Below are 14,328 nucleotides of genomic sequence, written 5' to 3'. Positions count from 1 at the left end.
GGAAACAGAAAGGTTATTACAGCCCACATTTCATCCATACTGGAGCTGGAGAGAGTAGCTGACCATGGAAGATGGCATACGCCTATGGGCTCCAGAGTTGTCATTGCGAGCCAAGGTTGTTGTCCATTCGTGGCCGAACTTTACTATGGCTACCCAGGAGTGACAAAAATGAAAATGCTTGCAAGAGGCTATGTTTGGTGGCCAGGAATGGTTACGGACATAGCTTTGCTCGTGGATCAGTGTCAGCAATGCCAACAAGGGCAAAAGCTATCATCAGCAGTTCCTCTGCGCCCTTGGGGATGGCTGAGAAGGCTGGGAACTTTGCTACACAGACTGCCAGTCCGTTCATGAGTTCAATATTCCTTGTAACGGTAGATGTCCACTCAAAATGGATGAACATACACAGGGCGAATTCATCAAACATAAGAATGACAGTGGAGAAAGTTCACACCTCTTTTGTGACACATGGGATCTCAGAGTTGCTGGTTTCTGACAGTGGACCGCCCTTTACCAGCCAGGAATTTGTTTATTTTATGAAGTCGAATGGAATTCAAAATATCACCTATCATCCAACAGCCTGGCAGAAAGAGCAATCCAAGCATTAAAAGCAAGTTTAAAGAAACAACCCGCAACCTCCTTGGACACCAAACTGTCCAGATTCCTCTTTAATTTCAAAACGACCACTCCCATGCAACTACCGGAATAGCCCCAGCAGAATTGCTCATGTACACATGACACCATACCAGGTTGAACCAGATCTTCCCAAACTGGGTGGAGAAAGAAAAGGCTCACAACAACACCATCTGGAAGAAACCTCTAAAAGCAGGCAATAGGGTGTTATTAAAGAATAATGGGAATGGCCCCGTGACTCAAGGGCAGGACTGGATTCCTACAAAGTCTGAGTGGGAGATACCATCCTAGGAAAACACCTAGACTATTTAAAAACATTTAAGCCCCGAGCCATTCTGGAACAATCCATATCGAGCATAACGGAAGCCTCGGAAAAACATTCTCTGTCTCTGGTCATGGGAACCTCCAAGTCCAAAATGGACACAGCCGACTTAGCCTCGTCAACTCCCTTCTCACCCAATGAAGAGAACGAACCCATACCTTGAAGTTCGAGACGAAGGAGGTGAGCTCTGGTCTGCTACAACCCGTCTGCTTCCATTGCAGAGCTGGAGGAACCAGAACTAGCAAGAGGTTCATAGGCAAACAACTCGCCGAGGATCCTCAGACCTTGATGGGGAAGGATGTAATGACTTTAACAAGTTCTAAGTTAGAATATGAGCTCCCTGACTGAGGTAGTTAATGCTGACCAATCCGGAAGCTCTGTAGTGGTATAGATTGTGGAATGCCAGGGTCACTGGTACTCAGGGCATATACTCTATACTGGAAAGTACCTGTTCTTGTGTTACTAACTATTGTAAATAAATCTGAATTTGATGAAAGGACACCAGCCTCATGGGATTTATTTCAGCTTCAATGGGAATTCCCATTGACAGTGGCAGAATCAGAAGATCCCATTGTCACCGCCTCCTGCCGTCAAGAAAAACGCTGAGGGGAGGCCAGAGAATCTCACCCCATGTTTCCTCTGACTGGTGAGTTTAGAAGTAGTGGACACTGTTGCAGAATAAGGGGCAGACTACTTAGGACTCAGATGAGGAGGAATTTCTTCAGTGTGACTTGTCTGCAGTTGGTATATCTTGCTTGAACATGGCCTCGTGTTTGCCAATGCTCATCAGTAAAAAGCAGAAAAAGCTAACATAATTTATGATTGATAGCCTTCACCAGTAACTCATAGCTACACAACAAACAAATTAAAAATTACCTATTATTCTATTTTTTTATTTACCAGGGCTGTCCCATGAATTAGGACCATTAAGATCACTGCAATCTTCCCTTGTTGATGAATTATCAACTATTAACTAATTACTTTGTATTGCCCTTCCAAAACACATTTTCCCTGAATTTTTAATATGGTTTCTGAAGAAGGGGATAGTTGGTAAAATGATTTTGCTTCTGTGCTGGACTCAATGCTATAATCAGGTAGGAAATTTAAGAGAATATTACACAATTGTACTCCCAAATTGAGAGCCTCATCACTGGAAGTGAATATCTGAAATTCATGAAATTAATGAACAAATAATAGTGGGAGCATTTGCCCAAGTTACTAAATCACGTCAAGCTCCACATTAGAAGCACGATTTCTTAATATATTTAGTTTGCATCATTCTGAGGTAAATTTCTGGAATTCTCTAAAAATCACTGGGGGTAAATGGTGTGGTATCTAGGTAATCAAAAAAAAAGTTTAAATAGTGGTACATTTCCACTTCATTTTCCAAAGGGACCTACAGTTACTGGTTGTCACATTCATACCTTCGCTATGTATGAGTCTTCCTTGTGACATTCTTTTATATGTTTAAAATGTGTTGGTAGAGCAGGTGAAACAATTGTGTCTATTTGTTTATACATTAAATGAACTTGTGTGTATTATGTTAAATTATCTTTTCATAAATTAGATAAATCTAACATCGTTCAGGTAGTGTATTTTGCACCACATATTGAAAACATTTGATGAAGCAAAAGTTTGAATAATATCCAGCTCCAGTGGTCATGGTCATGTCATGTCTTTTGCTTCCAGACATTTCTCCAATATTACTACTCATGTCTAGTGGTTCGATGCGTATTGTTCTAAAAGCCATTACACAAGGAACTGATTAAATCAATTCACAAAGTCTAAGTGCATTCCAGTGTGAAGAACACAAATCATCTGGTGCACATGTTGAATATAGCTTGCAGGATAATTGATAGATACTTAGAACATTATACAAACCAATGTATGAGTGCAGTGCAAAGATAGACATTTGTTACAGAAGCTGAGAAGTCCTGATTCAAAACAGATCATATCCCATATGGTGACACTTGTTAGATAAAACTATCCACTCAAATGCTTGTACCTCTCTCACATTTATATGTTCAAATAGTTGAGTTATTTTAGACATATGGAGGCAAATTCGGTCAGGACAGTGATGCTAAATTACCTAACACAGTTTTGTCAGATATTTAGGAAACAAAACAACACATTTTAAGGGTTCTGTAGAATCCATTTAATGTTCACAGTGCAGAAGGGGCCATTTGGTCCATCGAGTCTGCACTGACTTTCTGTCAGAGTAGCTTATCCAGGCCCTCTTTCCCGACCTACTCTTGTAACTCTGCACATTTCCCATGGCTAATCCATCTAACCTATCTTTGGACACTACGGGGCAATTTGTCATGGCCAATCCAACTAACCCGCACATCTTTCGACAGTAGGAGGAAACCGAACACCCATAGGAAACATATGTAGACAAAGGGAAAACATGCAAACTCTACACAATCAGCAAAGGTCATGTCTCTGGTGCTTTCGTGTAGCAGTGCTAACCACTGTGCTACCATGCCACCCTGGCACTGCTGCCAGCAGGTTGCCCTAATGGCTTTGAGGATAAATGTACTAGTCAAGTGTACAAAACAATGAGATTCAAAGTTTACTCTGTGCTTATGATAAGGTAGGCTAAATGACCATGGTTCAGAAAAGTGGTAGAAAATCTGACAGAGTTGCACTTCTGATCATTATATAGTGATCTGTATTGGGTAAAAATGGGACAAGGCTCAACCTCATTTACAAATATTGTGGCAATAGTTGCTACTTAAACCTGCAGCCTGACTGTATGAATAGCTTTAAAATGTAGGTTTGGAGGAGAATGCAAAGGATCTGCTGAACAGTAAAAGTAACAAATGATGAAGAGAGTGAACAAAGACATTTGTTGAACATAATTCAGAAAAAGCAGAGAGACTGGATAGGGCACAACATAAGAGGAAACAGGCGGATAAAAACGGTTATGAAGAGAAGATTTCTCGAAGCTGAAGAAGAAGAAAAAGATGGCTTGAAATCTGAAGGAATTTTTTGGCAAATGAATGGAATAGAAAGATATGGAAAGCCTCCCTTGAGTCAAGGATCTGCCTTTAGGAGGAACACACATGACGATGATGATAAATGAATAAAGCCTATAGGACCCTAACCCAGAATAAGGCATCTCTGTCAGGGTTCTGGGAGGTGGGAGTGATGAAAAACTTTCAGCACAATTGGAGAATCAAAATCTAAATCTTCCACTCCTAAATAATTGTTTTATGTGATAGTCCATAGTGACAGTTTAATCAGTATCTTATATTGTTCAAGTTCATTCATGAATCCTTTATTCTCCTGTGCACAGGGAACTTCAGATTTGAACAATTAATTTTTACTAGAGAAATTCATGTACAAGTCGTGTGTCAAAATAGGCGCCACGGAATACGTGTATTCAATGTAACATCACTCTAAATATTGAACTGACGGGGCAGCTGGTATCAATGGGAGTATATTCATCACTATCTTTTTGGGTTGTGGGAAGGGAAACCCCAACATCCTAAAACTCCAGGCCATAAAGTATATATGAAAAAGTGGGTTGGCTGGGGTAGTTTAAATGGGGACCGGTGGAAAGGTTGAGGGTTATAGAGAGAGAATTTCACAAAGTGTGTAGAATGTCTGTGAATAAGTTGCAGAGTGGTGATATTGAGAGGAGCAGAAAATGCCAGTATTGGAGGGAAAGGGTGAATGGCAATTATAGGAGTGAGAGGTGAGGCCATGTAGGCAAGTAAATATCAGGATGTAAATTTTATTCACTGGGTGATCCAGAAGCCAGTATATGTCACCAAGGGCAGGAGCATTGGGCAACTGAGATCTGATGTGAGGCCTTTACAGAATTGTGTGTGGGTAGCAGAGTTTGAAATCAAACAAGTTTATAGAGGATGGTGAATGACAGACCAGGCAGAAGAGTATTCCAGTCATCAAGGTTAAAAGTGACAAATGCAAAAATTATGATTTCAGGATTAAAGGGACAGAGTTAGGGGTAGAGATGAGCAATATATTTTTTTCTTTCATGGGATGTGGGCGTCACTGGTTAGGCCAGCATTTGATGTATAGGTGTGATGCTGGTGTACCTTTAAGAAATTAAAAAAAAATCTTCTCTGCAATTTGTAAGCAGTTTTTTTATATTGTTGCTGAGTTGTCTGCTAGAAGTGCTTTTTATTGTTGCTTCAATGGTTTAAATAGGTTTTATTTATTTTTAATCTGGGCCTCATGCACTGACTCAATTTGTAAGCAGTTTTTTTATATTGTTGCTGAGTTGTCTGCTAGAAGTGCTTTTTATTGTTGCTTCAATGGTTTAAATAGGTTTTATTTATTTTTAATCTGGGCCTCATGCACTGACTTGGGAATTTGTGACTGGGGTGGCAGATCATGTGTTCTTTACAGTTTTTTTCCATCATGAATTCAAGGTTTCATTTTCAGTTTAGCTGCTGACTGCTCCTTAGTTAGAAGGTTTGGATATCAAGCTATAAAGCAGAGCTTCTCTCTCCATGGGATTGTAAATTCTGCTTGCTACCTGGAAGCGGGTCACCTGGCCTTTCTGGAGTGAAAATTCTGTTGTTGGTGGTTTGCTAACTCATAACTAGAGTCTCTCCCACTCTCTCTCTCTGCCTGGTTTTGTGAAGCTGTTCTGACTTCAAGTTTGTCTGTGTATCAAGAGAACTGCAGTATCCAGCCAAGGGACTAAGTTCCAGCATTATGTGAGCATTCACATTTTCTGTGCTAAACCTGTGGCAGGAGTTTTGTTTATGGGATTTGTTTGGTTGGAACAGTACATAGCTGTTAAGGTTCACACAGCATCTTGGTTGTTTTTTTACTTGTTTGTAATTGGTAAAAGTTATTGCTAATTCTCTTTCTATACATGTTAACTGTATTCTTTAATAAACTTTTGACAAAAGCTCCTTAGTGGGTCATTTGAATCATTCCGAAGTGAAACATCTCATGCTTCCCCCAGCCAAATTCAAATTGCAAAACTTATGATCCAGGAAGACTTCATAAACCACTTTGGAGTTTTTGACCTGAATTATAATATTGGCCATTCATCCCTAATTTAGCTGGGAAAGTGGTGATGAGCCACCTTTTTAAACAGCTGTAGTCCATGTGGTCGAGGTTATTAGAATCAGAAACTAGCAAATGGAAACCATTGCACAGGTGGACACATGCTCTGTATAAACTACGAACCAATAATAAAGTGGTATTTTATGAAACAAATCTTACTGTATTTTATTTGGTGATCTTGGCTCACAAAATTGGTTACTATTTCATTGAAAAATGCAAATTTAACTGAGCAAAGATAACATTAGGTGGATAACCACTGGTAGGAAAGGTGTGGGATCCTTGGTGAAGGAAAGTAGACCCTATGGCTAACTTAACAATTGTACACAGGAGAACTTTCTTTTGGAAAATGTTACAGGTGATTGAACCTGTTCTTTTTAGCATTTTCACATGTTATAAATGATATTGAGAAATTTCAGCTAATGGGGTAATTTAGTAGTTTTGACTTTTGAAAATCCTGAAATCCAATTCGTTTTAAGGAGAAATACAAGGTAACACAAGGTAAGATTGTCATAGACATCTCTACAAATAGTTCACTCACAGTTAATTGACATGTTTTAATTGGAAATGGAAGACTATTTTGATATATTTGAGCAAGTATAAAGAGAAAAAAATTGTTGAGTGAAAACTTCATGGAGGTTTTCATAGAAAATGGCATTCTCAACCTGCAAACCATCTCCTACATATAGAACAAATAGGAACATACGCCAAGGAGGAGGCCATTCACTCCCTTGAGCCAGTTCCACCATTCTGTTGAAGCATGGCTGATTTGGATTTTAACACCATCCATCTACATTGCTTCCATAATACTTGCCCAACAAAAATACTGCTTATTAGGAGAGAAAGCTCAGATTTCCACAATCCTGTGCGTGGAAGAAGTGCTTTCTAACATCACCATTGAACTCGCTACTTCTAATTTTAAGGTTATGTGCCATTGTTAGCACTCTCCCTAAAGAGACTATCTTATCAAATCCTTTGATCATCTTCAACACCTCTATCAGATTATCCTTATCATCTATACTCGAGGGAACACTAACCTATTCTGTATAACCTGTCAACTCCTGTAGAACCAGTGTCATTCTGGTACATCTGTGCTGCAGCCCTTCCTAGGCCAATATTAAGTCAATTAAAGAGTAAACATTGATAATGTGTTCAATACTGTCTTAAAGTCCCCAGTAACGCCGAAGACAATGAAGTTCTGATGTTAGTTGACTAATGATAAAGGCAAAAAATTAAATATTATACAATCTAATTACAGAAGTTACTTTTGTTTGATATGCTGCAATAACTTTCGTTTTGCTAATGTTTTGTATTTTGAGGACAATCTTTCCATTATTCAACAAGGTCTACTATTAATTAACAGGTTACCTTTATTATTACAACTCATGGCAACTTGCCGAATAACTCCTGATTCCTGTCTCTTCACAGTATTGTATTTTTATTCAAAGTGAGCATCGCTGGCAAGGCCAGCATTTATTGCCCATCCCTAATTATCCTTGATAAAAAAGTGGTGGTGAACCATCTTGAATTGCTGCAGTGTATGTGATATAGATACACCAGAGTGCTGTATCCAAGGAATAATTGTGAACACTGAGTGATCTGTCATAACTTTATTTATAATACAAGTAAATGTGAAGGCTAATAAGTTGAGATAGAAGAACTGTGCAATTGTCATTTTCATTGAAAATCAGTAGTTTTTTTTCAATCTTTCAGGAATGTGGGCATTGCTAGCTCGGCCAGAATTTATTACTCTTCCGGAATTTCCCTTGAGAAGGAGCAGGTGAGTCAGTCCATGTGGTTGAGGAATACCCACAGTATTGTTAGAAAGGGAGTTACAAGATTTTGACCCAGTGACTGAAGGAACAGCAATACGGATATAAGCCAAGATGGTGTATGGCTTGCAGTGGAAATTGCAGGTGATGGTCTTCCCATGCATTTGCTGCCTTTTCCTTCAAAGTGGTTGAGGTTGCAGTTTTGGAAGGCTATCCACGGAGCCTTGGTGAATTGCTGCAGTGCATCTTGTATATGGTACACACTGCTGCCACTGTGAGTCAGTGGTGGAGGAAGTGAATGTTTGTGGAAGGGCTGCCAATCAAGCAGGCTATCTTGTCCTGGGTAGTATTGGACTTCTTGAGTGTTGGAACTGTATTCATCAAAGCAACTTGCCACAGAGTTTCCAGCCTCTGACTTGCTCTTGTAGCCACAGTATTTGTATAGCTGGTCCAGTTCAGTTTCTCGATAATGGTCCCAAAATGTTGAAAGTGGGGGATTCAGGATAAGTAATACTTTGAATGTCATGGGGAGATAGTTGGATTCTGTTGTCGGAGATGGTCATTGCCTGACACTTGTGAAGCATGAATTTTTACTTGCCACTTATCAGCCCAAACCTGAATGTCGTCCATCTCTCAACTTCTTTTCGGCACCAGCCGCTTCAGTATCTGAGGAGTTGCGAATGGTGCTGAACATTGTTCATTGAAAATTGCACAATCATCAGCTTTGTTCAAATAAAGCCTTCTTAATGCATAACCCTCAACAGATATAGTGGGTAACTTCTTTGTGGGTCCACATGTTTCTTATAATCAAGTTATCATTTTAGAACTGCAGTTGATGAAACTATTTCAATCTGCAAGCTCTTCAGCAGAAAGGAATCTATGGCATTTGCTTGAAAATACAGGGCAGAATCTGAACAGAAAATGATTTAAAATAATTTTATTTTTGTAACATACAGGGGTATTTGATGCAGAAAAATGTTGTCTTTTGTAGAATAAAATAATGATATATAACTAAAAATTAAACCAGGTTCAAACATATTAGTGCATTGATCCTTTGCCCTTTTTTTTGAATGCATAAAAAGGGCTGAACCTTACGGGTTATCCCTGTTTTTCACTTTGTTAAATTATTTTCATTTTCCCTGTGACAAAATTATGATTTAATCAACTGTATTTTAAATTAGAGACACAAGGTGAACTTCCACTGTGTACATTTTAGCGCAATTGAAAGTTTTTTTTAGAAACTTATCTCTCACCTCAGACTTAATGGAAAAGAATAACATGACTCGATTATTCATTGACAAGCAACAAAAGAACACCTGTTGAAATAGGATACCGGAGGCTCTGACAAATATTTCTTTTAAAAAAATGGAATTCAAATGGAAGTTTCCAGCTGCAAAATGAAGGTGCTTCTCTTTTCGAGAAAAATCCACTCTCAGAGTAGTATGATTCTTTTTCTCATTTGATCAAAATAAACTATCTATTATTAGTGCGCCTCCTGTACGGTCCTTGAGCTACATTCCCTGATATGATGACTCACGGATGACGTGTGCAGAAATACTGTTTGTAAACCTCAAACCCATGTGCGTGCAACCAGCATGACTTGCCAAGACTGCCTGCCAAACAGCAAGCATGCCATCTCTCTAACCTTTCCACAGGGCCTCTTAACCACGTGAGTGTCAGAGCGAAACAGAATTTCAGTACCAGCAGTAAAAGCCAGGAATTATTTGTGTGCAGCTACCACTTGCTTCTCCAATTTAATCTCATTCGTAAGTTGTTCTTCGACTTCAAAATTTTGCAAAATTCACAATATTCGTATCTAATTTATAAGTAGAAACTTAAATTTGTTTTAGTGTATGATGCAATTGCCATCAATATTGTTCGTATACCTCTACAGTGAGATCCAAGTTGCCTGCCAGCCTAAGGCTTCAGCATTTCACAAATATTTATTGATTTCAGACAACTAAATAGAAAATACAGCACTTTATCATCAAAGAAAGATAACCAAATAAAGACAATTGCTGGCAGATTATTGAGTAACGTTTACATGCAAATCTCAAAATATATTAATGATTGATTCATTAACTTTGTCTGTCAGTTACTTCCTTTAAAATAATAGACCAAGACAAACACGACCCTTGAAAATTATAGCGAGATTATTTTTGGGACAACCAACCTTTGAGCAAATGTATCATATAATACACAACTAGCGACTGACTCATGAACAGATTAAGTGCCTTGTTAATTTAAGCATTAAAGAATGTATGATGTACATTATAAAACACTCCAGCTATAAATCAAAAGGTTTAAATACAGACTTATTCTGTTATTTGTATAAATTTGAAATTCTTATTTAAAGAGTAGGGGTAACAATAGAACAGTACTTCATAGGGGAATTGCTTAAGAAATCAAGCAACTGCAGCAGAGTGCCCCTCCAGACAGCCCCTTTCTATAATTACATTACCTAAAAAAATGCATCTGTTAACTCTTTAAGTACAGGTGGAATTTTCAGTTCCATCAAACAGTAAAACAAAATCCCAGCGGATGACATTTCAGCTCAGAACACAACCCTTTGCGCTTTTTATTTGTTAAATTTTGAAATCATTGAAAGCTTTGTCGTATTCTCATTTAAGAGGAACATCAACCTGTGGCTGCAAGGTGCAAAGTAAGTTCAGCATTTATAAGGTTAACAGCCTGTTAAAGCATAACCTTGGCACATCTCCCCACGCTGAACAAAAACATCCACTAGATCTTAAAGGAACAAAAAAAGCACCATGGCATATTTGAAAAAGTAACTGAGATGCATTATAACACTAACTTTGTACAGAGGTTGTTAATTAGCAAATTTAAATTCTGTCTGGTACATAGATTTGAAACTTTGCCGTGTAAACCGAGTCTCTTTTTTTTAAACAGAATCTTCACCAGTGTTTTCATGGAGACTTATGTATGTTTTGATATTTTATAGCATATATGGCTCAGTACTTCCTTTGTTTATGCACCATTAGCTTTGGCTACATATGCTGTCGTACAAGATTATTGTCTTCCAGTACATAATCTACATTTTCTTGCTGTCTAATAATGAAGGTTTTTTTGTTGGCTACACTATGGAATGTACTTCAGCTTCTTCACATTAAAAAAAAATGCAATTTGATTCTGAACACAACAAATATTTATTTAAAGCTGTATGAAGAATATGTTTCCCTGTTGGTTTTCACACTCGCTATTAGAATCAGAGCTCTAATCTTTCTCAAATAAACAAATTGTCCATGTGAAAGTAAGGCTTTCATAATGCCATGTATTTACCTTTTCAGCCAGTGTTTGCTTCTTTCTGTGAGCTTTTGTATTGTCCTTGTTCCCCACCTGCAGGGAAAAAGAATCAAACACAAAAAAATCAATTAAGGAATGAGACAGAGAAATCTAACCCAAACGAGAAATTACACCAAAAATGCCAATAAAATTGAGATTGACTAATGGTTACTGAGCTAAGAGATACATTTTGCATGAAAGGGCAACAAATACCTATTTATAAAATTTGTATATAGTGAATAATTTGCAGTTCATTAATAATACAATAAAACATAACCTATCAGACAAATCTAGCAGAACCTTCTTTTTAAAATAGCTTTCAAAAGCTTCTTTAGAAATATACCTACACTACACCCTCTATCTTGCAACACTCCTCTGAAACAGTCTCTGCTTCCTCCATCAGAGGCAGACCCTATCAGGCAGCCATCTTGCCTCCTTCTCCTTGAGCTATGTTACGGGCACCGTGGTACATAGTTTTTTTTTAATCCTGACTCTAGCATCATTATCGTACTGCTGAGCTCTCTCTCTCTCTAAACCTTCCCAGCACCCCGCCCCCTCCCAACCAGTAGAGACTTAAAACGTGACAAGCATGCCCACTGCCTACTCAGACTCCTCTGGAGCAACCAATCGGCAAATACCCGGAGAAAGAGCGTGGAGGATGGGCCGGTTATGTTAGTTACTTGTCAACTGTCTTCCTCATTCAAGCTTCCTAAACAATACCACCCCTATGTGGTATCTATGCAAACTATCAGCATGAAATCAGTAGTAAACTGTGGAGTGGACTAGCAGACGGAAGTGCTGGCTCAATACCAGCTGCACACAGCTGAACTAAGACCCATTTATGGGTCACGTGTAAAACCGGTAACTTCATAAGTATTTGGGGGAAGGGTGCATTATATGGTTATATTAAAAGTTAGCATCATTCTGAATTGTTCTTAAAAAGGTTTTGCTGTTAACTGTTAATTTTTGATACCAAAAGTCTCAGTGAGTATTCTATTTTAAAAATGCATATTTATTTTTCAGTTTATGTGTTAGAATAGGAAACTGCATCTAAAACAGCTTTGTGCATGTTATATATAGCCTCACATCCTGGATCAAAAGGTCAAAGTTTGCAACAATAATAATATTATTCCATGCACTATGTTGTTCAGTCCATTTCTGGTAATGCAACAACAAAAAAAAAGCCCTATGTAAAAACATGGTTCCCATGAGACTGAGCATTTTTATCTGTAAGCTAGAATTGTCAGACATAGCATTTTGTATTTGAAGCATAACACTTCCATAATTTCAGCCTCTTTCCTGGCTGCGGTAGTTCTTGCCATGCTTCTTTATATTAGCCTTTTCCTGTTCTCTTTAAATTCCTACTAAACCTTGTTCCTGCTGCTCCAATTGCTTTCAACCAGTTCCTGATATTCCTTCCCTTACTTTGTGTCCCAATGCAGCTACTTTCTAAACTTCCGTTGGTATCTTCTATCTTTTTTCTACCGTCTGTAACTGCTCCTGCTGTCTTTTTGACTTCTGTTGCTTTCTTTTAGCTCCCAGAACTCTCACCTTATATCGTTGCTTTTCTTTTGACTTTTATCACTGCTCCAGCTCCATCACTTTCTCCTGGCTTCTGTTGCTCACTCTAGCATTTCGCTACTTTTCCCTGTTTCCAGTTCCTATTCCTAGTCTTAGATTATTTTCTCCTGTCTCCATTGTTCTCCCTTCTAGTTGCCATTTTTCTCAGTTGATAATTGCTGTACCTGCTTCCATTACTTTCTTTAAGGTTCAATTCAAAGAATTATAAATCCCTGTAAGTGCAGAAGGAGGCCATTTGGCCCAGCGAGTACTAATCACAATTCCATCCAGGTCCTATCCCCATAACCCCAGGTATTTAACCTGCTAGTCCCCCTGACATTAAGGGACAATTTAACATTGCCAATCAACCTAACCTTCACATCTTTGGAGTGTGGGAGGAAACCGAAGCACCCAGAGGAAACCCACGTAGATACAAGGAGAATGTGGAAACTCCACACCAACAGTGACCCAAGGCCAGATTTGAACACAGATCCCTGGAGGTTTGAGGCAGCAGAGCTAACCACTGTGCCACCGTGCCACCCATTGCCATCTCTCAAAATTGTAATGCTTGCTTAACAAAACATAAGGGTTAGAATTCTCCATTGCTGCCATCAAGAATGGAGAATTTTGCACTCAGCTAAATTTCCATTCACAGCAGTGGGGCTGGACAAAGTCAGAGAATCTCAGCCAAGGAATAGGAGCAGGAGTAGAACACTTCTTCGAACCTTCACTGCTATGAAACACAACCATGGTTGATCTTCAGTCTCAATTCTACTTACCCACTATCGTGATTATCTAGTTTATTCTTCTATTTTAGAATATAATTTTTAGTTTTAGGAATTAAAGTTTTAACTGTAGAAATCAGGATATCTGGTTGAGAAACTGTCAGTAATCCTGAAGTAAATGAAATTCTAACAAGGTTGGAGTTTATTATGCTTAAAAGAATGAGGCCATGTTGATTTAAGAGGTTAACATTGACAAAGGTAAGATCATAAAATGGTAAGTGAGCTTACTTGGCTGAAGAACAAGAAATATGGGGCAGAGTTGGGTGTGAGCAGAAGCAGACAATGTAGCGGGAGCCAAAAAGTAAGAAACCCAACATAAGATCACATAACAATTTTCTCAATGGCAGATTAATGACAGATCAGCCTTTTGCTGGCTGATGATATGAATTCTATTTGCATTCATTTGCATCTCATTGAATGCTCATTAAAACAGCTGTCCAGTGGCATCCCATCAGGCCCTTCAATCTTATGTCACAAAAACTTGAAATTGCAGTGGTTTAAAACCTGACTGCTAAAGTGTGGTATGCACAAGATAGTCCTCAGTTCCCAAGTGACAGAGTAAGTGCAACAATGCCACAATGCTTCACTGCTCCTGATGCACTGTTCACTACTCTGCTGGAGGAGACTGAGTCCTGCCCTCCATCTCCATGCTGAGCTGGTCTTCATGGACAGCAACGTGCAGCTGGACCCATAGACTCTCCTGTGTCACCGATTTGGTACTGTGCCTGGGTTTGGGGAGTATACAAGTCACCTTCTCTACACAGTATCTGGATAAGAATGTGCTGGAGAACTCATGCAGCCACTGCAGCAAGGGTAAAAAGTTGAACCAGGCGTGGAGTGTGAGGTGAGGCTCGGGAAAGACTGACGAAGACATGGAGACAATGTTGGAGGAGGGCTGTGCAAGGAGCAG

The 14,328-nt window shown here is 38.9% G+C and overlaps 1 protein-coding gene across 1 annotated transcript in view; it reads right to left on the bottom strand.

Annotated features, from left to right (window-relative positions):
- tet3 (tet methylcytosine dioxygenase 3) overlaps window positions 1-14,328 on the bottom strand; it is a 350,637-nt gene that overhangs the window by 251,842 nt on the left and 84,467 nt on the right. Inside the window, exon 2 of the mRNA XM_080217173.1 lies at window positions 11,071-11,127. Within this exon, the coding sequence (XP_080073299.1) occupies window positions 11,071-11,127 (57 nt within the window). The remainder of the gene's footprint in view (window positions 1-11,070; window positions 11,128-14,328) is intronic.

The sequence above is a fragment of the Carcharhinus amblyrhynchos genome, chromosome 34 (genome assembly GCF_965287045.1).
Source record: "Carcharhinus amblyrhynchos chromosome 34, sCarAmb.v2.hapA, whole genome shotgun sequence".
In the NCBI taxonomy this organism is placed as follows: domain Eukaryota; kingdom Metazoa; phylum Chordata; class Chondrichthyes; order Carcharhiniformes; family Carcharhinidae; genus Carcharhinus; species Carcharhinus amblyrhynchos.
This window is presented reverse-complemented; position numbering and strand designations above follow the sequence as displayed.